At 37.4% G+C, this 21,758-nt stretch overlaps 3 protein-coding genes across 7 annotated transcripts; 1 reads left to right on the top strand and 2 right to left on the bottom strand.

Moving 5' to 3' along the window:
• Positions 1-146: 146 nt before the first annotated feature.
• On the bottom strand, positions 147-13,123 carry LOC114944142 (uncharacterized). Of its 3 annotated transcripts, XM_029319923.2 has the most exons (10): positions 13,057-13,121; positions 7,555-10,522; positions 6,244-6,638; positions 5,604-5,961; positions 4,796-5,319; positions 3,708-4,652; positions 3,169-3,275; positions 2,655-2,853; positions 2,332-2,559; positions 147-2,236 (listed from the first exon to the last, which is right to left on the bottom strand). In XM_029319923.2, exons 2-10 carry the CDS (start codon positions 8,165-8,167, stop codon positions 1,043-1,045), a joined length of 4,563 nt encoding a protein of 1,520 aa, XP_029175756.2. In that variant the 5' UTR covers positions 8,168-10,522; positions 13,057-13,121; the 3' UTR covers positions 147-1,042. The 3 variants fall into 3 exon arrangements, with proteins under 3 accessions (XP_029175756.2, XP_085338517.1, XP_085338516.1); XM_085482391.1 differs by lacking the exon at positions 7,555-10,522 and having other exon boundaries at positions 13,057-13,123; XM_085482390.1 differs by lacking the exon at positions 13,057-13,121 and having other exon boundaries at positions 7,555-10,813.
• Positions 3,080-19,415, top strand: LOC114944143 (cilia- and flagella-associated protein 45). Of its 2 annotated transcripts, XM_029319925.2 has the most exons (7): positions 3,080-5,350; positions 5,654-5,887; positions 16,735-17,139; positions 17,237-17,622; positions 17,825-17,957; positions 18,669-18,962; positions 19,048-19,415. In XM_029319925.2, exons 3-7 carry the CDS (start codon positions 16,813-16,815, stop codon positions 19,243-19,245), a joined length of 1,338 nt encoding a protein of 445 aa, XP_029175758.1. In that variant the 5' UTR covers positions 3,080-5,350; positions 5,654-5,887; positions 16,735-16,812; the 3' UTR covers positions 19,246-19,415. The 2 variants fall into 2 exon arrangements, with proteins under 2 accessions (XP_029175758.1, XP_029175757.1); XM_029319924.2 differs by lacking the exons at positions 3,080-5,350; positions 5,654-5,887 and adding an exon at positions 14,391-16,260.
• Nprl2 (Nitrogen permease regulator-like 2) lies at positions 13,668-21,714 on the bottom strand. Of its 2 annotated transcripts, none has more exons than XM_085482392.1 (8): positions 21,504-21,714; positions 21,295-21,386; positions 21,055-21,211; positions 20,851-20,968; positions 20,529-20,763; positions 20,326-20,456; positions 20,074-20,243; positions 13,668-13,823 (listed from the first exon to the last, which is right to left on the bottom strand). In XM_085482392.1, exons 1-8 carry the CDS (start codon positions 21,606-21,608, stop codon positions 13,671-13,673), a joined length of 1,161 nt encoding a protein of 386 aa, XP_085338518.1. In that variant the 5' UTR covers positions 21,609-21,714; the 3' UTR covers positions 13,668-13,670. The 2 variants fall into 2 exon arrangements, with proteins under 2 accessions (XP_085338518.1, XP_029175760.1); XM_029319927.2 differs by lacking the exon at positions 13,668-13,823 and adding an exon at positions 18,902-19,985 and having other exon boundaries at positions 21,504-21,710.
• Between the last annotated feature and the right edge of the window lie 44 nt (positions 21,715-21,758).

Genomic DNA, 21,758 nt, shown 5'->3' with positions numbered 1-21,758 from the left:
TATATGCTAGACCTTATTCTTTAAAGAGATACATGAGTTTTTTTAAGTATATATTCTTGAAAATAATAATAATAAATATAATTTTACTAGCTCTTCTCTCTTGATGGCACACTATATTTTCAATAATAATTGATTTATTTTTCAAATTACTAACTTTTAGCAGTAAATTTGATTTCTCATTATAGCCATATTAGATTACGACATTGAAAGTTGAAGAAATATTTAGCTTGTGACTATACATCAAAATAAATTTTAATTTTTCCACAATTCACATTATTGATGCTTAATAGTATAAGCTCATAAAAATTAATTTGATTTTTGATGTACATTGCAAAGAAAAGGAATGATTTCTCCCTTCGACTATTATAATCCAATGTGGCTACACCGCAAGAGATTCTCTAGGAATCTTAATAAAATAAGATTCCAAACAAGTCACTATGACTTATGCATATAAGGTACATGAGAGGTAGCACGTTCGTAACAACATGTAATACTTATATACATAGACGCGCATATATATTTTTTGCGTTATATAATTATTGCACAATACATACGCCATTTACCATTCAATAGTAGGAAATAGTGTGCTAAATTCTTCTTTTGCTTTCTCTTTCTTTGTATGTTCATAATTTACAAAACAAAACATTAAACTGTGCATAAAGCACCATAAAATTACAATAAGCGTTTGTATTACAACCAGGCACACTTTATCACATTTGTGGTGTAAAATCTGATGCGATTGCAAGAGACAATATTCTCCCTCTTGCATTCGTTATAATATTTATAATACTCTGACTAGAGAGGTACATAAGTTATCGGTGAAAATATGTAAATATCGAAACAGTAATACATCCGTTCACACATTTCTTAGTTAATTGTCTTGGCTATTTGAATATTAATCATTTGATATTTTTTAATATTAATTTAATATTAAAGTTTATATGAAAATTACTCTTTTTAATATTAATTTAATATTAAAATTTAACTTGATATTAATTTATTTACAAAACCTCGATTCTTCCACAGCTTCTACTAGATATTCTCAGACAAGTTTCTTCAGCTTAGGCATTCTCTTGGGGCATTTCTCCACGTGAATGCTCCAGTGACGAGTCTGGCATCTCTCATCGCAATAGAAGGCCGCTTCGCAGCCCAGGCACTTGAACATGGAACCAATCAGACCGCAATTAGAACATTCCAGATTGTTCGTAGTCTCCAGAGTGCGGTTCACCTTTCCCAGATGCGGCGTTTCGCAGTTACGACTTTCTTTCCTCACGGATTCCTTGCCAGCCAACCCACTGTTGGACGACAAGACCGGAGTGGATTTATACGTAGTCGACGTGGCTACCGAAGACGTCGATTCCTGTGCGTTGTCGCCAAAGATGGCCGTGGGCGGCTGAGGATAGGAGACTTCGTCCGTCTTTACGTAAGGTAATCGGTCCAAAATTAGATTCTGCAGCTGACGGTAGCCACCGTTGTTCAGTCGCGAATCTATGTTGACGCCAGCCATAGGCTGCACCGGCTCTTGCGGCAGACGCTCGCGACTCGTCGTCGCCCTGTTCGTCGCCATCAGCTGCGTGGATTCGTTGTCCATGACGCCGGCGATGCCGCCGATTTCCGCGTCGGTTCTGCCGTACGGTGGCAAGACCGCACCGCGTTGTCGACCGAAGGAGGCAGCCGCGACCACCGCTGCCGCCGCCGCCGCGGCGACGACGTCCGGGATCATCCTGTTCCTGCCGCATTGACCGTTGTTCGCGGCAGGATAACTGGCCAGAGCGGTACGCGCCGCCGCCAGGGTGCCGTGCTGCGCCGTGGCTCCCAACGGCGGAGGTGGTGGTAGCAAGAGCGAAGGTAGACAGGCCGATGGGGTGCCGTTCTGCGTGGCGGCTGTTGCCGTTCTCAGTCGATGATCGTAGTCCAAGCCAGCAGCAGCGGCTGCGGCGGCGGCCGCGGCGTGCTGATAGCCACCCGCGGATAGTGAGCCGGGATACTTGAGGAGATCCGTAGCGGCGTAGTGGCGAGTCGCCGCGTCCTGGATGTGCGCGGGAAAAGTACGCTTGTCGAGGTGCTGCATCTGGCGAAGCGGAGAGGCGGGATGCTGTGGGTCCTGCAACGGATTTATCGGATACGGACCGCTTATCGATGATGCGGTGGGATGCAGGCGTGAATGATAAGAGTAGTCGCCGTAAGGACATATCGCTGAATGGTAACCGAAAGCCGCGCTGCCGTAAGGATCAATCTGATAAAAGAGAAATGATAATACATATTTCTCGTAGGTGAAATTCGTTTTCATTAAAAATGTTGATGATGTTTTGAAAAACTATCACTTCTTACCGCGTAATTAGGTGGATAGAACTGGGTAACCGAGATGGGAGGGCAGATACCCGGCCTCACCGCGGGCGCGGCCGACGACGCCGCTGCGTACAATTGTTGCTGACGTTGCTGATGCTGTTGACGTTGCCATCTTTCCGTGTTCCATTGCGGTGCCACGTTGACTATATTGTTTCGTGTCACGTTACTCGGCGCGCTTGCACGGATTTTTTGCGTCTCCAGTCCGGGAATCTGCATACAGAAGCGAGCAGAATTTCTCGATTATCTATTTTATTATTCAAAGAAAGTAATTATGCTTTATGTGCTTTAAAAATAGATATACTCACACGAGCAGTTTCCGCTGTCGATGCAGTTGGTAAGCTAACTCCAGATTGTAATTTAGACTTTGATTTGATAGCCTGCTTCTTCGACATTCGCGCTACCCAGTTGCCCAATGTAGGAAATTGTTCCGTCATGATACGGTTTCCCTCATTTCGCTGATTGCTAGTCTCCTGAATGACTTTGCTGTTGCAGCTGTTAGGCAGGCTGATATGCGTAAAGCACATTAAAAATTTGTATTATATATAATATATGTATATTATGTATATTATATATTATACATATATAATGTTAATTATTATTTTATACATGATATATATATATATATATATATATATATAATTATTATTATATGTATATAATATTATATATTATATGTATATAATATTATACACATTAATATTATATTTTTAAAAATTTGTATTATATTAAATATATATAAATCCATTTTTTTATTATATATATATATATATATATATTTATATATTATACATTTTATAATATGTATAAAAGCATACTTACACGATGCATTGTTGATTTGAACTGCTAACAGTAGATCCAGATTGAGGGAATCCCAAAGGCATTGTTGGATCTAATGCCACAGATTGATTCATATTTGATGTCATCATCTAGAAGCATGTTAAATGCACTTGAAATTCTCAAAATTATTTTTCTAAAATTATCTAAACTTTTGCAATAAAAAAAGAAATAGATAAGAATAATATAATATGTAGACTAACTAATCATCAATTTGTTAATTGCTCTAGTTAAATTATTATGTGCATTAATTCATAGATAGAGATTTAATCGAGAGAAAGTATGACACCAAGAAAAAGAGAAGCTTAAAAACTGACAATATAAATTAATCTCGACAAATTGCACTAAATTACATAACATATTTATTTTTATCTAGACATGCAGATTTTGAATCTTAATATTTAATGGAAATATATATTGACTATTCAATAATTTTAAATAGAAGAGAAAAGAGATGAATATATATTATATAATTATATATAATATTATAATTTATAATACATATAATATTTTATATAGTTTACCTTCTGCGCATTCCTCGAATTCTGTATGACGCCCGTAAAAACAACGTTGTCGGACGAGCCGTAATAATTTGACTGCAACTGCAAGATGTTAGTCACATTGGCGGTAGGCACTTGCGGTCGTCCGGTTGCTATCGTTGACGCAGCATCCTGTGTAGCAGTGACCGCGCTCACGACCGCTTTACCCTCGCTGTTGATCCCTTCTTCCGACTCATAGCTTCCATATTCCGTGGTCTTTGCAGCTTCCTCGGCAATAAGCGGACTGGACGAAGATAGAGCCTCGTTTGATCTCTGATCCGGTTCCTGTTTCTCGCAAGTGATCTGTTTGCTCGCGGCGATTTCCAAAATCTGCGTTACGTCCTCGAGATGTCCAATCTGAGCGGCCGGTCCTTCTTTCGTGTCCCTCACGTCGCTTCCGTCTATCTCGAGATCCATCGTCGAACCTATAAGAAAGTTGTCCGAAGATATCGGCGGTGTCGCTTGCCGATGAACGTCGACGAACGACGTTTTGGTATCTTCCTCCGCTATCTTCTCCTTGATTTCTGGACTCTTCAGCTTCGGTAAAGTCTCCTCTCTTTCCCAATCTACCGAACTGCTTCCCGTGACTTCGAACTCTGACGATGAAATCGGAGATGCAATTGTCGGTGTTGCTGTATTATCGCAAATCGTTGAATTCATCACGGTATCGTCGGTGTCATTCATCTTCACATCCTTCTCGATCGTCGAACTCGATGAGCTTTCGTGCCAGCTTTTAGATTTTAAATTTTGCTTCAGACACTCTAGAGCAGTTGGCTGGATCGCAATGTAAACTCTGGGTAGCACTGGTGGACTGTCTCTCATCGCATCCGGTGATTTACCTCTCTCATAGTTGATAGGAGAGCGAGGTGACAGCTTCGGCGGCTCCGGAGAAGGAGACGGGGAAACACTGCTTCTCGATACTCCATTTATCTTTTCAACATAGACATTATTAGTAGAAACGATATTGAAATAATTGGCAAATTAAATTTTTAAGTCCTCTTTGACAAACAGAAAATAATTTTTGTTCTAAAAAAACGGTTTCACAAGTAAATTAGACAACTAATCATCTTTACCTGTGCAACGTCATTGTCGATGATTTTCTCTGAAATCGAACGCTCGTCCAGCTCATAGTCGAGATCGATGACGACGTCGTCGTCGGTCGTCGACGGTATGGAAGCGGACAGTTTGCACAGCAGTTTGGAGATATTTTCGATCTGCTTCTCGTAGCAATTCATCATCTGGCGCAACCTAGTGCTATGTTGAGGACTGGTGTCGGCTGCGTTATCGCATTCGGCCATCTCACGTGACAGCTCCAGCGCTTTCCCGCGCAATTCCCGCAGCTTCTGACGCAGCCGATTGCGACGATACTTGATCTTGTAGCCATCGCTCTTTGGCGAGGATCGCCGACCCTTGTCCCGTGTCGACGGTTCGCCGAGTTCCTCCTTCTCCGAGATCACGCTGCTCCAGAAGGAAGTGGCGGAATAACCAGACGGCGACTCCGGACGTGGCGTGGCCCCGGTGACGATGCGATAGTTGGACTCGTTCTCCGACTTCCCGGCATTCATCTCGACGTTGCGGTATTCGTTGGTGGTGCTCGCTGAAAATAAAAAAGTCAAACAATTAATAAGGTAATAATATGAAAAATTTAATAAGAATTTAATAATTTAATAATATGAAATATTAAAATAATAAATAAAAGAATTTTTTATTAAAAATATAATTAATATTAAATTTAATAAAAATTCTTTTAATGTGTAACTCTTCTACATTAATGAAAAGATGAAAAATTATGCATTGACGGAAGGATTAATCTAAATTATCTTTCCAAAGAATTGAAATCAAATAATTTTTTTGAAATAATTAATTGAAAGGATGATATACCTTCGCGTACGATTTTTTTTAATTTTAAGGGTGGCACGACTTTGTTACAGATTTCCTTGGTCTTCTCTCCCTCCGGCTCCGTCGTTGATACTACGACTGATGACGAATATCTCTTAGCATCCCACAATCTTATCACCACGTGCTGCTGCGATCTCTTTTCTCCTTTGTCGATCAAATTACTCGAACAACTTTTGGAGTACTCTTTCAAAATATTCTTGACACGTTCGTCCTGTACGTGACTGGCGTCCACTTCGTGGGATTTCCTCCGCTTCTTCACGTCTTTGGTAAGTTTCTTCTCGTATTCTCTCTCTCTATCTTCGCCGTTTTTCTTCTTAACATTATTGACCTCTTTCGTAATCTGTAATGTGACAATCGTCGCTAAATGATATTTACAATGTCAGCGTATAATTAAAATAGACAGTTATCGATCGACTCTAATCTTCAATTTTCGCTAGCAAATTGCTTGCTTTAACTTAGTTCCAACTTACATAACTGTGTAGTAAACTATAATAGATGCAAAACAAATATAAAGAAGGTAAAATATTCAATCAATATTATTACACGCAAAACAAAATCGTTTCCTTATCTAATCCCCGGGGGAAAGAAACTAAAATCAGCTCAATCTTCAAGTTTGCTCTACCTGCACGGTATTAGTCGGAATACGCGACAGAACGTAGTCCGAGCGATCGATCGCGTGCATCATTCCATCCTGCTGGGCGAAAGGAGGGAATTCGTCGTTCAGCTCGTTGGTCAACATCGAGGAGGATATGTCCGACTGCACCTCGACGACGTCGACGAGATTCGACACCTGGGATTTGGACAGTTTGAGAATCGGCGAGCGCGACGTTTTCCGCGACGTCACGAGCGACGCCGCCGACCTCGTCGGCGTCGGCGGTGCTGGACGGATCGGCAAGGAGCGATTAGGCTGCACGGGGATCACGCAAGGGCCTCGATCCCCCAGGGCGGTCGCCAGGCTGCCGCCTGTCCCTCCACGTTGGAGCCTGCTGGAACTGTCGGCTATCATGATGCGAGGTTCTGGGAAAAAACAGAACTTGGAGTTAGATTTTTTCAACCTAATGGAAAGAATATAAATGAAAAACAAATGTAAAAAGACCCCAAATACATAAGATTTTGGCTTTCGGAATTGGCTGTTTTTTATTTTCATACGTTGTAGCTTTTGACTTGCTGAACAAACGATGTAATAGCCTCAAAGCTAAATTTTTTATATTTGACTGGCTGCAAATTAGTAATCGTATATTATTTAGCCGATTACTTTTTTTCTTCAGCAAGTCATAAGTTACAACATGTAAGAAAATCAGCTGATTTTATCGGGATTCAATTTCATCTAGGATTTTATTTTATACAGGTGATCATAAAATTAAATCTTGGTAAGATTAGTTGATTTTCTCACATATTGTAGCTTATGATCTGCTGAACAAAAAAATGTAATAGGCTCAAAGCTAAATAACAGTTTATTGATTTATAGCCAATCAAATACAAAAACTGGGGCTCTACAAATTGTTGAACTGGCTGTAACTCAGTAACTATCCAATATTTAGCTTTGAGGCTCTTACACCTTTTGTTAAGCAAGACATAAACTGCAACATATGAAAAAAACTAATTCCGAAAATCCCATGTATTTAATGCGAGGTCCTTTTTGAGCAATATTTTATTTAAAAAATGATACGATTATAATAACAACAATCGAACAAGAACAACTAGAAGAAATAGGTCTGAAGACTGATTTATACACCTATACGACTGTTTCATTTCCGAAGATATCATATTTTATGCAACTGTTTGTTTTTACATGTGACGTACATCATACGTCTACTCTAAAAGAAAATATTAGACATTAAGATTAGTCAAGATTGACAGGGGGCGGAGAAAAAAAGGGGGGTGTTAATTGCATGCGACGATACACCGCTTTTGCTCGTTATCACATTCTCACCCGACATCTCCGAGCTCTCTTCCTCGGTGTCTCCAAATCTCTTCAGGATCGTCTGTTTCCAGGTGGTCTGCTTCGACTCTTCGCTGGTCAGATCGACGAGAATCGGGGCCTTCTCGTGTTCCTCCGTGGTGGAAGCCTCCGTCTCGTCGCCGCCAAAATAATCCAAGTGCTCCGTCAGCTCTTCGTCCCGACGACGGCGACGACGATCCTCTTCCTCCTCCTCGGTCTTCCGTATCTTCGCGCAATCTTGCTGCTGCCGCAGCTGACATTCCGCGCAATCCTTGCACGTGGAGCAGATGTCGGCCGACTCCTCGGGCTCCGTCGAGCTGGAGATTCGCGGACAGGTCGACCTGTCCTCGTTACTCGCGTCGCGGAGAAGCTCGACGATGTCGCAGGCGACGACGTTGGGATCGGCGGACTCCTCGAATCGGGACAGGCTCCTCTCGGGATCCTCGTTGTTGGACTCCCCGTGCGACTTCTTGCCGCGGAAAATCGTCACCCTGGGCCAACGAGAGGATCGCGCGGACGATTGATGATCGGATTTCTCCCTCGACGACAATTTCTTCCGTCGCGGCTTCAACGCGACGTCCGGATGTTGATCGTGCGATCGCATTTTTTTTTTATTTTAGTTATATTTAAGCGACATGAAGAGGAATTTTTGGTACGTCTGATAAGCGAAGAAATTTCGCATCGCGTTTAAAAGTATTCACATATAGGACGAACGATTCATCCCCTTCTCTCCCTTCTTCGATTCACGGAATACAAACTGTTTAATAATTACGGCTGAACGGGGGAAAGAGAGCGCTAATTAAGTATTAAAGAGCCAACGTTATATATTTTATCAGTTTCGGTCGACGAAGTTGAACAAAGTCTCGCGACACGCGGGCGGCACAAAATAATACCATATATGTAGGGGAGAGCAAAGAGAGAGAGAGAGACGGGGTGGCACTCGCGAAAGGGATAACAATAATTGCAAAGCTTCGTGCGCTACATGTCAACCGATGTGTTTCTAGACGATAGTTTTTTTCCTTTCTCTCTTTTTTTTTTCGTCAGAGTTTCTCCTCTATCGATTTTCATCGATCGTTCCTCGTACGCACCGTGCATCGGCGAGTGTCCTTGTGTGCGACACACGCAGAACACACGAAAAAGGGAGAAATTACGTTTCGCACGCGATGCACGTCCCACCTTTTCGTTCTCTCTTGTCCGACGCACTTTTCCTTTTTTTTTTTACTTGCACGGAAATTCACGAGTTAGGAAGAAGTTGAAAGTACAAACCAACCCCTCGAAGAGCAATCGCGAGTGTTGCGAAAAAAAGAGACCCCGTACTGTAAAAAAAATGTATATGAAATGTATGTAATTGCTTTAGATATTCGCCTTATATAAGATCGCGCAATTAGGCCATGAATATAATTGTTAAATGATAGGATAATCAACATTTGAGCGAAATTACTGACAGCAAGTGGGGAAAAAAAAACGAGTTCATCGTTTAAATTACGAAATACAGCGCTATTTTTAGATAGTTCATATTGAGTGGCTCATCATAATTATACTCGTAAAATAATTTATTACACATAAAACAATCACGCGTTAATCAATAAGATCATTTTATTTTATTTGCTCTCTCTTCCTCTCTTCTGTAAATTTCATAACACTCTTTTATGCTCGTTATTTTTATCTCATCTGTTTTTTTTTCAAATAAAATTTATGGCAAAATTTGTAAAATTAAAATTAATAATAATTACTAAGGGAAACGTATTATAATATTACCACTTTATCGATATTACGTTGCCGTGTCAGTTTTGATAAGAGAAGTATAGATGCTAATTATCTTTCGAAGTAAATATCGAGAGTAACTATTATCGAAGTCAATTCTAAACGAATATCGGTGAAACAATTCGTAGTTGTTATCGAGACGTTGTAAAAATCGGCAAATGACATTCCTTCGATTAATCGATCGAATTACCACTATTACGGTAATTTTTACACACTTAATATAGGTATATATATATATATTAGCTTGCGAACGGAGATCTCTTCGTTATCACTTTCTATGTTCTATCTTCGCTGCTTTCGATCTTTAGCACCGGCGAGTTAATGTATACTCCACACCGAATCTTACGTCACCATATCACCATCAGGAATCACATGTCACCCATCCCGAAGACCACCAACCCCGTGATAAAAGAAGAATGAGACCTCACACTTTGCCCCCTTCTTTCTTCTTCTTTTTCTCCTCTTAAGACGATAGATCAACGATGCATTTTTCTTTTCCCTTTTTTAAATTTAAATTTTCAGCTAGACTTTAAGAAGTTATCCTAAGTATCCCGAGGAACATCTCCAAGTCCTCTGTCAAGACCTCCGGGACTCTCGCGTTCCCTTCTCCTCGACATCGTCGCGACGAACGTCATCTTCCTCCGCGGAGAAGAAACGATATACCCGCGAGACGATGATACCTCGGACGTGTCACAAAGTTGCAATGTAGACTGTCATGCGAAGAAGCAGGCCGATCAGCCGGGGGGAGGGAAAGGGGAGGACGAGATAGAAAGAATGGCATGTGCGTGTTGCATTCGTCCCCCCTCTTTATTTAACACTACACGCGTGACGACTGGCTCCCTTTATTCAGGAGCCCTTCGATACACGACAACAGGCGTATTTCAATTGGCCGTTCAGGACGCGCATCCTCCGGCGCAGGCGGAAGGACGAAGAGAAGGGACGACAGGTCGCGAGTCGATGTCACCTGGTGTAATTTTCTTTTTTTTTTTTTTCCTTTTTTCCCTTTCTTCGTTACGCGCCTCTACGCACGAGATTCGAGGAATTTTATTCCTTATTCATAGAGGGGTGGTTTAAGGTTCTCCAAGGAAATTTGACAATGCTCCGATTGTATGGAGAACGTCGCATTCCTCTTCTTCTGGTCCTCTCTGCTGAAGGTCTGCGAGAACGAGCGGCGCTCGACATCTAAGTGCCTCGACTGTAAAACAATGTTAAGTAATATTGCGAGCATCATGAGAGCCGTGCTAATTCTTCACTTATCTGCAGTTTTATGCGGTTGTACGACCGTTCAAGGATTAACGATAAGTCCGCGACGATAAAAAAAAGTAGAGAGACCAAGCGCCGTCGTAAAACTTGGTCAAGAGTTCTTCATTTTTTTTAATTCATATTTTTCTACAGGTATATCAATGCGCGCGATAATTTCGTAAATTAGATTCCGAAGATTTGTGCGTCCGCAGGATTTTTTCCAGGAGGAAGGTGGGCATAGTTAATTTTTTTTGGATCCTATTTTTTAAATATATTTTCAATTTTTTATATTAAATATGTAAATAAATTCCAGTGCTTATTCAAGAGAAAAGCAAATGCTTAATTTTTTTACTGATTCCAAAGGGGGGCAAATGTCTTCTCTTGCTCTCCCATCTTCATCATCTTTCGGAGAAATGGAGTAAAATTTTTTAAGAGAGAGAGAGAGACCATTATTTTCGTAAGATTCTTTTTTTACACAGATCTTCGTTGTTCAACGAGCCTTGTAAACAAGCGTGAAACTCGTTTGTGTCGTAACAACGCTATTTGCAAGTCGTAAGGAAAGTTTCGACATTCTTGCGAAAAAATGCAATTTTTTCTATGGCGTTTCTCCGCAAGTTGAGGGAACTTCTGAACGTCCATCGTCTATCGATACGAGGAGGATGAACGCGGATGCACCCTTCGGGAATAACGCGACACGCGTGTAACCAGGAGAAGGAGAGAGGGAGAATAAAACCCTTTCGAAGAGAGAAAGAAGCTGCTTCATAATTTACATCCCTTTCCTTCCTCTCTCCTTACACTTACGCACATTCTGGGTCGTAGTTCTGCACGTTATATAAGTGCGATTAGAGAGTATACAACCTTGTACCACCCCACCTGGCATTCGCGAGAGAGTGCCGTCTCTCTTGCCACTTTCCCGCGAATGTAACATATGTAGTTCCCGAAGGAGGATCTGGTCTTTACGATCGCATGCGCTCGTAAGGAATACGCTGAGGATTACTTATACACCGGAGAACATAGGGCATATATTACGTCATGATGCTTTATATTAAAATATTAACCCACTTCCGGCTTGGGATAGACAAATAATCGTTATTTTATAATACCAGAATAGCGCAAGTGCTTCGATTTTGGATTAAAAGAATGATATTTAAAAAAAATATAAAGTTTATTTAAACTCGAATAATGTTTTTCGATAGAAATTAGCTTATTGAAAGGTTAATTTGCTAATTAAATTTTAAAGTAATATGTTAAAAATATTAAAATAGATACCTGTGTTGTAAATAGTATGTTATAGTACTTTATCCATGATTAATACTTTTTGACAGAAATCAGCTGATAACTGTCAATAAAAATATTAATCGAGTTTAAAGTATTGTAATATATAATTTAAAATGTATTATAATTTTAATTTTTGTAACATATTATTATTTTAAAATTTAACTAGCAAATGAACGCTTGAATCAGCTGATTTCTGTCAAAAAATAAAAAAGCGTTAATTTGATAATTAAATATTAAAATAATACATTGTTACTTTTATTAATTCTTACTCGATTAAATAAATACATATATATTATACAAAAAATGCGTTTCGAAATCTATCATCGCAATATGTGTAATTACAAATTAATTGCAAAAACCCATTATATATAATGAAAGTTACACTAAGATTAAATTAAAATATAATAATTAAAATTAAATTTCTACATATATAATGCAGATTTTTAATTGTAATTAATTAATTTACGAGGAAGGGGGACACGTAGCGAAAGAGATCGCTCCTCCTCGAAGGGGGTCTTTGTTGTGACAACGACAATGACGTTGTATATGTGCGGCGATGTGCACGACGAGCGCTATGTCTATAGATAGATCTTTACGTGCGCCTTCGCTAACTTCGCTTCTCGTCGTGGTATCTATGTCCGGGTATATAAGGGTCATCGACATCCCTCCTTGGCGAATATCGACGAAATCCGGACGACGAGAAATCGGTCGGCGTGAGGAAAATTGTTCGGTTCGCGACTCGCGCGCGACTCTTCCGAGAAGCTCTCCGCGGTGATAATCCATATATCTGCGCTTATAGTATAGTGCGCGTTTAATGCAAAAGCGGTGTTATCGATTGAATAGAGAAAAAGTTTTGCAGAGAGACCCGATCTAAAGAAAGTCCACGAAATGTCGCGATCTTTCGCATTGATACTCGCCCCGCTCGAATTTTTTTGCGATGGCAAATATGAAATATATCATACATATATAAAGACACATGAAACATGTCAAACATGAAATTACAAATTATATTATCAACCTGTTTAAATATAATTGGTGTAATTTTAGGTCTAATTGCTCTTGTTTTATTAAACGAGTCGAAAAGTAAAGTGTACTCTTCGCAAACATTGTTAAATATATCGAGAAATGAAGTATTCCGATGAAAATATCGAGCACATTATTCAATATAGCTTAATTAAAAAAAAAAAAAAAGAATATATATTTACTCACTTGATAGAGAAAGGAGCTCTAGAATATCCGATCATTCCTTGATGGTGATGACAGTCAGATCATCTCGCGGCAATATCATCCGCTCTTTTGACAGATAGATCTGTCCTAGGAGGTTGACGAGTCACATCCAGATGTATCCGTGGCACCTCCGTTGTTTACTTTCGTGTTTGTGTAGACCGCTTATTATCTGAAGATTCACTTACATAAATGCATTCACTTATAAATATTTCATTCACCAACGCATTTGTGTTTGAAAAAAAATTATAAATTATAATATTTGCACAAATGAAAAAAAAAGAAGTTGCAAGATGCTCCGATATTTATGCTCTATTTGTTGTGTCATTGAAAATAATCCGGAAGAGATAACTTCCTCCTATCTATATATGAGTCTAGAAGCGCGAAGTGCAAACGTCATCGATAACCAATCCATCAATCGTGCACGTCGCGTTTTATTTTCTCGCAACGCCTCTAATTTGTATCGTATAATTTCACGTCGTAGGGAGACGACAATGCGTCAGACCGCGATGCACCGGAGCCGGGGTGCCGCACGCGAGTGCGATCGCCGCGTCTCGTGGTACACATAGCAGCGCCACGTGGTATACGCCACGGGGTCGTTACCGTCGTCGATGGGGGGTTCGTCCCGTCGTTAGTAGCTCCCGCGGATCAACGACGACAGCGGGGAGCGACGACGATGACCTGCGCCGCGACGACGATGTTGCCAGTCGCCAGTCCGCGGCCGCGCGCCGGATGACCACGTCGAGAGATCTCTTGCGATGCATGAAAAATATTCATATTAATTAAAATACTGCGTAAAAAAGATATTCACATATAAAATAAAAAATATTTAACAGAAATATCATGTACATAAAAATATTAGATTCCTATTATATAGATAAAGAAATATTCAGAAAATAAAAAATATTCATATCATAGATAGAAATATTATATACATAAAAATATTAGATTCGTATATATTATAGGTAAAAATTATTTATAATGCAAAATACAACATAAAAAAAATATTCATAAGATAAAATAAAAAATATTCATATGTGTGTGACGGATAGAAATATTATATATGTAAAAATATTAGATTCATATTATAAATACAAAAATATTCATAATACAAAATGCAATATAAAAAAATATTCATAAAATAAAATAAAAAATATTCATATTGTTATAGATAGAAATATATACTATAAATATTCTCATACATAAAGATAAAAAATATTTATAATGCAATATACACAATATAAAAAAAAATATTCATTTTACAGATAGAAATATCATGTATATTAACAATAATTAAATTCTTATATAGATAAAAAAATGTAATGTCAAATACAATGTATAATAAATGTGAAAATGATACGTATAAGTATAGAATTGATTAAATATATAAATAAGATATGCTATTAAATTCCCATATATTTTAGGGGGAAATATTGTGTCGTCTCTTAAATGCGTAAAAAAGATATTCTTTCTATATGAAGTAGACTAGTACTTCCCTCTCTTTCGTTCAAGACTTAAACTTTAGACTAAATTTAACTCACATAAAGCATGTTCCTAGATACGGCGATCGATTATCTTTTATTTCTTGAATTATATCATTCGAAGACTTTAACTACTTGCACAGAGAACCTCTATCTCTACCTATTGATCGCATAATTATTGTTCGCAAAGTTAATGTGTCCCATTTCCGTGTTATTAGACTTGAGCTATTCTACAGAATGCATTAGTAATTCTCGTACGATATGACGTGCGAAACTACGAGAAGAAAAGAAGAAGAAGAAGACGACGGAGAAGATGATATGAAGAATAAAAAGAGTGATGATTCACGTTGATGAGAAATAAATTATACATGCGAAAGGAATAGAGTATATGGCTCGAGTCTAGGCATGAATTACGTTCTCATGGCAACTGATGGCGAAGGTCAAGTGTAGGGGTGAGACTAGCAAGGGGACACGATACGAGACGAATGGGGGTTGTAATATTGGATATAGCAATTTTAATAAACATTCACCTCACTTTGCAAGTGCATCAAAAATATATAAACGTATTCTTATCAATAAATAAATAAATATATATATATATATATACATATATATAATATATTATATGTCCCTCTATAGTTTCTATCTTCCGGTAACAACCGCGTCGATCAAAACTTGCGTTTCTTAAAAAAAAGAAAATAATAATAATAATAAGTGCGTTCAAATAACGTGAATTACATATCTTTTTTTATCCGCCTTATCTATAGCTACCGTTGCGTGGCCTTCGCTTAATTTCACTCACGCGATAAGCGTACGCATATATATATACGTATCGATAAATGTAATTTCACGTTTTGCGCCCGCAAAGAGTTTCCCTTTTTTTCTTCTTCCCCTTCGTCCTTGTCTTTTGCATGCGTCACGCAAACCATCATCTTTATTCTATGAGTCAGATAGATTACGCACATTTATATTTATATGCTTCTTCCTTGCATAATTTATACATATTTGCGATTCGTAAAAAAAGTTTATACATTTGTCCTTTTATGTGTCGCGTGGACAAAAGGAATAGATTACTTTCCGACGAAGAAAAAAAAATAATAGAAGACATATCCTTCATGAATATTTCCCCATAATATATCTTCTTCTTGGACCCAGCGCGCTGACTTTCGTCGCTCATTTGCGAGATTATCGCCCGTTCATTCGTGCTAAAGCGAAACACGATCCCAAGTAACACGATCGGCCACCTGTATCCTGTATCCCTTGGCATAATTCCTCCTATCGAACAAACAAAGGAACGGTTACTCGTCGGCAAACAGTCAACGACGGTCTCGCCGCGATCATCGGTTCTTATCGGGTTACCTCAGGGTTTTCTCATCCCGCTACCGAGGTGTCAAAAGGATCGTCGTCTTGTGGGCGCAGAGGAGAAACTCCGCGTGTGAAAATACCTAAATTTCCAGCAACATTTCACCTTCGAAGACAACGATCAGTCAACGATCCCGATGAAAGATCATTGATTGACATTTTTTCCCACCCGAAAATGTCGACCAAGATCGCGGTACGAAAGACAGGATCCGGGAATTTCGAGTACCAGGGTGATTCAAAATTCCCACCGGGTGTATACGTGATCCATCCACCCCCGGTATGCGATCATGTCCTTGACGACAAACCGATTCACTTAAAAAGAAGTAACGTGTACGAAGGAAAAGAGGTAATGCACACAGTCTATCGATCATGTAAAGCGAAACGCAGTTTTCCACACACAATATAGCATTTATATACTCGCTCTAATTGTATTAATTATATTAAAGAAAAATATTTTGTATATATATAATTTATATACATATATTTTTTAAATATAGTTTTTTAATATCTACAGCTCGACTTTAATTATAGGGGAATATATTATATATTTCTTTATATTAAAATAGAGAATAGAGATAAAAAATTTTAAATCTACTATAATTTATGTATATTTTTAAATATTTACAACTCGACTTTAATTAGTGGAATACGTTATATATTTCCCTATATTAAAATCGAGATAAATATTAAAATCTTCATATTTATATATATTAAATATAAATTAATATATCTACATATATATTCAAAATATATATATGTAATTAAAATATTAAAATAATGCATATATATGTATTATTAAACGATTAATTGAATCTGATAGGTTGGAAAGATAAGGGACAAAAGCGGTGCAAGAAAATATCTGATACCTTCGAAAGTACCTACGATCTACCCAAAGATCATGACGAAGAAGGAGTACGAGGACCTGAAGGAACGCAGCAATATGATCACAAAGGAAGAGAAGCTAGCTATCGCAGAGGCTGCTGAGAAGGAGAAGGAGAGATTGACGAAAGAGAGTATCGAGCGGAAAGAGAAGATCCGCAGGATGGATCTGAGGAAAGGCCGCGAGAAGGATCCCAGGACAAGAGAGATCGAGGAGGAGGCCAGAAGACGAACGATGCACGTCCTCGAACGTGCATACAACATGCGGATGGAGCAAGAAGAAGAAATACAGAGGTGCAACCGGCTTATCCTGGAGACCAAATGCCGGGCCATCCGCGACGCCCAAGTAAATTCGTCGATACTATACGATCAAAAGAGAATTATGATAATATCATCTCTGTATAATATCTAAAATTTTCGTACATTTAGCCGTCCGTTTGTAGATTGCGGAGAAAAAACTGATAGAACGGGAGCTTCGCGAGGAGGAGAAGCGGCTGAACGATATGATGGAAAACGAGAGGAGATGGGTGATCAAGGAGGAATTGCGGAAGGAGCAGGAGGAGACGGCCAAGAGGCTGCGATTCGCCAAGATTCTGAAGGAGCAGATCGTGGAGAACGAGGAGCAACGGATCCTCGAGTTCGAGAGAAAGCAGGAGGAAAGTCGGCTCATCAATTTAAATAACATCGCCTGGCAGCAGGACGAGATCGAGAAGCTGCGCAACAAAGAGGCCGAGAGTTTTAAAGTTCGACAAGAACTTGCGGAGGGAAACGAACAATTGAAACACTTTAAAGCTATGGAACAAGAGGAGAATAAAATTATAGATCTCAGGTATATCAATTTTGAAAAATTAAATGTATATATATATATATATATATATATATATATATATACATGTATATAGTATAAATATATATAAACATATATAAATATATATAAAATATATATAAATATATACATATACATAAAAATATTCCTATCTTTTAATTCCTATCTTTTTTTTAATGTGAAAGGATATGTTTCATTTTTACAGGATACAAAACTATCATCGACTGAAAGAGAAACGAGAGGCTAAAAAGGCGGAGGAGCAGAAATTCGAAAAATTAAGGAAGGAGCGAGAAAAAGCTAGAGTGGCAACACAAACGATGCAAGCGCACGAATTTCAGGTATTTAATACCCGATTTGAAAAGCTTGCGATATATTCTCGACAATACAAGAGTGGATATCAAAGTTTTATCAGACGCGCGGGAGTATCTCACGCTAGATATAAATAATTCTACAAAATGCACGTATACGGTGGAAAATCATAAATTTTCCCCGTAATAATTTGCGCGATATATCATCATATCGTATCGCGCACACATATACATGTACCGTTCTATATACTTCTATAATTACTTTCGTACATCCTTCTGTTTCAACTACCTGTTGTCAAGGGTCAATATATCCATGAGCGCCACGTCAGACCTCGCTATCGACAATACGTGCTTTCTTTCTTTCCGTTCCGTGGTTTTTCATCCCGCGTGTTAATTATTTCTACTTAAAATTACGCCTTATATGTTTTTTCTGTTGAAAGATTAATATTTGTTAATAAAATATTGAATTTTCTTTTTATTGTAAAATGTTTTTTTATTATTTCTGATAATGCTTGAATGTTGTATCATATAATGCATTTTTTTCAATTAATGTTTTAAAATGCATATATAATATTTACTAAAAAATATAAATACAATAAAAGAAATATAATGATATAACATAAAAATGTAATATAACAAAAATATAATACATTTTATATACAATTATATAATATACAATTATATAATATACAATTATATTATATAATAATGTTGACTAGCCAAATCATGACTAATTTTCAGGCACAAATTGATGAAATCAATGCGGCGCGAGTTCAAGAAGAAGTAGAACGAGAATGGAGACAAAAGGAAAAGGAAGAAACGTTGAAGAAACTGTATGCTCAAAGAATTCTTCAAAGAGAACGAGAAGAACAAATAAATAATAAGCGAATAATGCAAGCTATCGAAATCGAGCGAGATAGACGGGAATTCGAGAGGATCGTGCGTGTACAACGAGCAGCTTTTTGCAGAGAAAAGAAGGAACTCGAGCAGAAACAACAGCAGGCCTTGCTCCATCGCAGTGAAATATTAAAGCAGGTTTGCACTAATCACTTGCGTGAACAAAATTTTCGTATATTGATATGCAGTAATATTATACATATGTATTATATCGATTGGACAGGTAAATAAAAAGGAACGAGAACGTATCGCTGAACGACAAAAGATGTTTGAAGAAGGTCTAACGATCCGTGCAGAGACTGCGATACGTAAGAAGAAACTGCAAGACGCAATGGAAAGGAAGTGCCAAGAGATGAGGGAGAACAAAGTACCGGATATTTACATTAATGAAGTAAAACGAATGATCGAAAATATTCAATGATTAAATTATTCCATCAGGATGCTTATTGAAAACAAATGTGAACACCTATTAAGTCTAAGTTTTAAATATGCAAAACAAAAATCACTTTGATTTTATACAAAACTATGTGCAAATATGATTATGCAAGGAATAACTTATATGAAAATAAAAAATTCCTACTGAAAGTGCTAGATCTGTGTTAGTGTGAAATTTTTTCTACACATATACACACACACACACATACACATATATATATATATATATATATAGCAAGGCCTGTTGTTGTTTCTGCTCGAGTTTCTTCTTTTCTCTGCAAAAAGCTGTTCGTTGTACGCGCACGATCCTCTCGAATTCCCGCCTATCTCGCTCGATTTCGATAGCTTGCATATTAAAACGATTGATATATCTTTTAATGTTTCTCGAAAATATCTAAAAAAATTTAATTTTCTAGAAACCTACTAAAAAATAAAATCTCATTAAATAGATATACGTTCTAATCGTAGATTTCGAAAGAACCGAAAAGAAACGTAGATGATACCTATATTGCATATTTCTAATTTTCAATTTTTATTAGCTATATAATATCACTTCCATATAGTTAGTACGTTTGGATCGCGTTCAATGATATCTTCGATTTGCGCGGTTGTCTGGCCAGTACTACAGCATATTTCATCGAGGCTATACGTGCTTGTAAAATACTTATAGATTGGATTGTTTTTCGCTTCTTCGCTATTAGACGCGCCGGGAACAAGTACAGGATACTATAGAATAATTCAATTCAATGTATCGCTGTAGCAATTCATGTGCCACCATATGCAGCACAAATATATATGTATGTAAGCTACTTACATTATATATTCTTCTAATAAACCCCTCTATCAAACCAAATTGTACCAGTCTTCTCTCATTTATTCTCAAGTTTTGTGGATTAAGACGTTGACATAAATCCTTCATGGTAACACCATAAGTCATACTTGAGTACATACGGTATATATCCCTAAAAGATGCAGGTTGCCTGGCTAGATAAGAAAAAGCAATCTATAAATTTTATTGCACATTTAAAATTAAAATAATATTATAACATTATAAAACATTGCTCACGTGATTTAGAAGTATATGCTATACATCTCTCCTGTAATTTTAAATCATCTCCTAATTGCCTTAATTTCGGAGTACAAGCATAAACGTTACTATATTGAAATATTGGAATCAAAGTTACAACTCCATAATATCTGCAAATATTCCAATGTAGATTTTTGCAACAATTAAAAATCGAAAAACTCTAGTCTTTGAATATTTCTTACACAAGATTTTGTACACAGCTTTTAACTAAATTATTTTCTACATCAGCTGCAGCTGCTATACGCGATACATGATTAAAGCCATCAATATAAGGCAACACTTGTTGCGTAGTCAAATCCCATTGATCATGTTGAAATGAATCTTTATCCACCAAGAATATCGGAACTTGATGATCAAGAACTGGTTTGGGCTCTGGTGCTAATTTTACTACTTTCAAATGAGATGTCATTGTTCCTTCTACCAAAATATAACAAATAAAATGTATATAAAACATACCATAGCAAAATATTTTTCATTAAAGTAATATCAAAATAAGTTTTTTACCAGTCAATGTACACATTTTGTGCAAATTTAAATCCTGCATGACTTGTGCAAGCATTTCTGCTAACCTGGTTTTATCATCGGAAGTGGACAAGAAGCAATTTTCTACTTCCAAAGCCATCTGATTATATAAAATGTATAATATATAAATTTCTGTATTTCTCAAATATAATTAAATAAAGCATAGACTTTATAAAAAATAATTACCAAAAAATCTGACATTTTCTTAACCACTGGTTCATAATGAACAGTACGAGCATTTGCATCACAGACAAAACACAAATTGAAGTAAAATGCATTTCTTGCGTACTTCTTGTCATCAATCTTTACAGGAAAGCCTAAGATTTTATAGTCCTTTAATGTGCTACAAAAAAGTATTTAGATATTACAAGAGAATTGAATAAATTTTCCAAATAATTAATTTTACAACTTTAATCTTTTACTTACATTGTTATGGTACTTCTTTGTAATTGTGCTTTAGGTATGATGTAAACGCTGACATTGTCAAAAATATCCTTGGATATAAAATTATCAGGTACCTGTAATATAATCAATTTTAAGTATTAACAAACCGATCAAACTATATCTTTGTCTCTTTTTAAGAACGTACTTGAAAAGAGACAAAGAATTACAATTTATATGTATGCTTTCTTTACCTGACATGTAATTTTGGGTCCAGCTATGTGATGAAATTCGGCAAAGAATATACATCTGATCGGTCCCTCTTGTCCTTTCTCCTCATTTTGCGATGTAGATGCCATTATTTTATTGCTTATTTATCGTAAAATTGTTTTAATAAACTGTCGTTTACTTCTCACTTGCTCTGTACATTTGAATGTTTCAAACATGAAACATGAAATATAAGATAGACAGGAACGATGAGAATTCTAGGGAAAACTGATAAGCACAGT

The sequence above is a fragment of the Nylanderia fulva genome, unplaced genomic scaffold (assembly GCF_048542155.1).
Source record: "Nylanderia fulva isolate GAGA-0341 unplaced genomic scaffold, ASM4854215v1 Scaffold20, whole genome shotgun sequence".
Classification (NCBI taxonomy): domain Eukaryota; kingdom Metazoa; phylum Arthropoda; class Insecta; order Hymenoptera; family Formicidae; genus Nylanderia; species Nylanderia fulva.
Note: the sequence above shows the minus strand (reverse complement) of the source record. Positions and strands in the feature narration are given on the sequence as shown.

Bases quoted from the DNA above. Each gene is read 5' to 3' on its own strand.
- LOC114944142 (XM_029319923.2), bottom strand. From the start codon at position 8,167: ATGCGATCGCACGATCAACATCCGGACGTCGCGTTGAAGCCGCGACGG. The intron at 6,639-7,554 runs GTGAGAATGTGA...GTTTTTTCCCAG, and splicing joins AGAGAGCTCGGAGATGTCGG to AACCTCGCATCATGATAGCC. The intron at 5,320-5,603 runs GTATATCATCCT...TTTTATTTTCAG, and splicing joins AAAAAAAATCGTACGCGAAG to CGAGCACCACCAACGAATAC.
- LOC114944143 (XM_029319924.2), top strand. From the start codon at position 16,090: ATGTCGACCAAGATCGCGGTACGAAAGACAGGATCCGGGAATTTCGAG. The intron at 16,261-16,734 runs GTAATGCACACA...TGAATCTGATAG, and splicing joins ACGTGTACGAAGGAAAAGAG to GTTGGAAAGATAAGGGACAA. The intron at 17,958-18,668 runs GTATTTAATACC...ACTAATTTTCAG, and splicing joins TGCAAGCGCACGAATTTCAG to GCACAAATTGATGAAATCAA.
- Nprl2 (XM_029319927.2), bottom strand. From the start codon at position 21,608: ATGGCATCTACATCGCAAAATGAGGAGAAAGGACAAGAGGGACCGATC. The intron at 21,387-21,503 runs GTAAAGAAAGCA...ATTATATTACAG, and splicing joins GACCCAAAATTACATGTCAG to GTACCTGATAATTTTATATC. The intron at 20,244-20,325 runs GTGAGCAATGTT...TTTCTTATCTAG, and splicing joins AGCATATACTTCTAAATCAC to CCAGGCAACCTGCATCTTTT.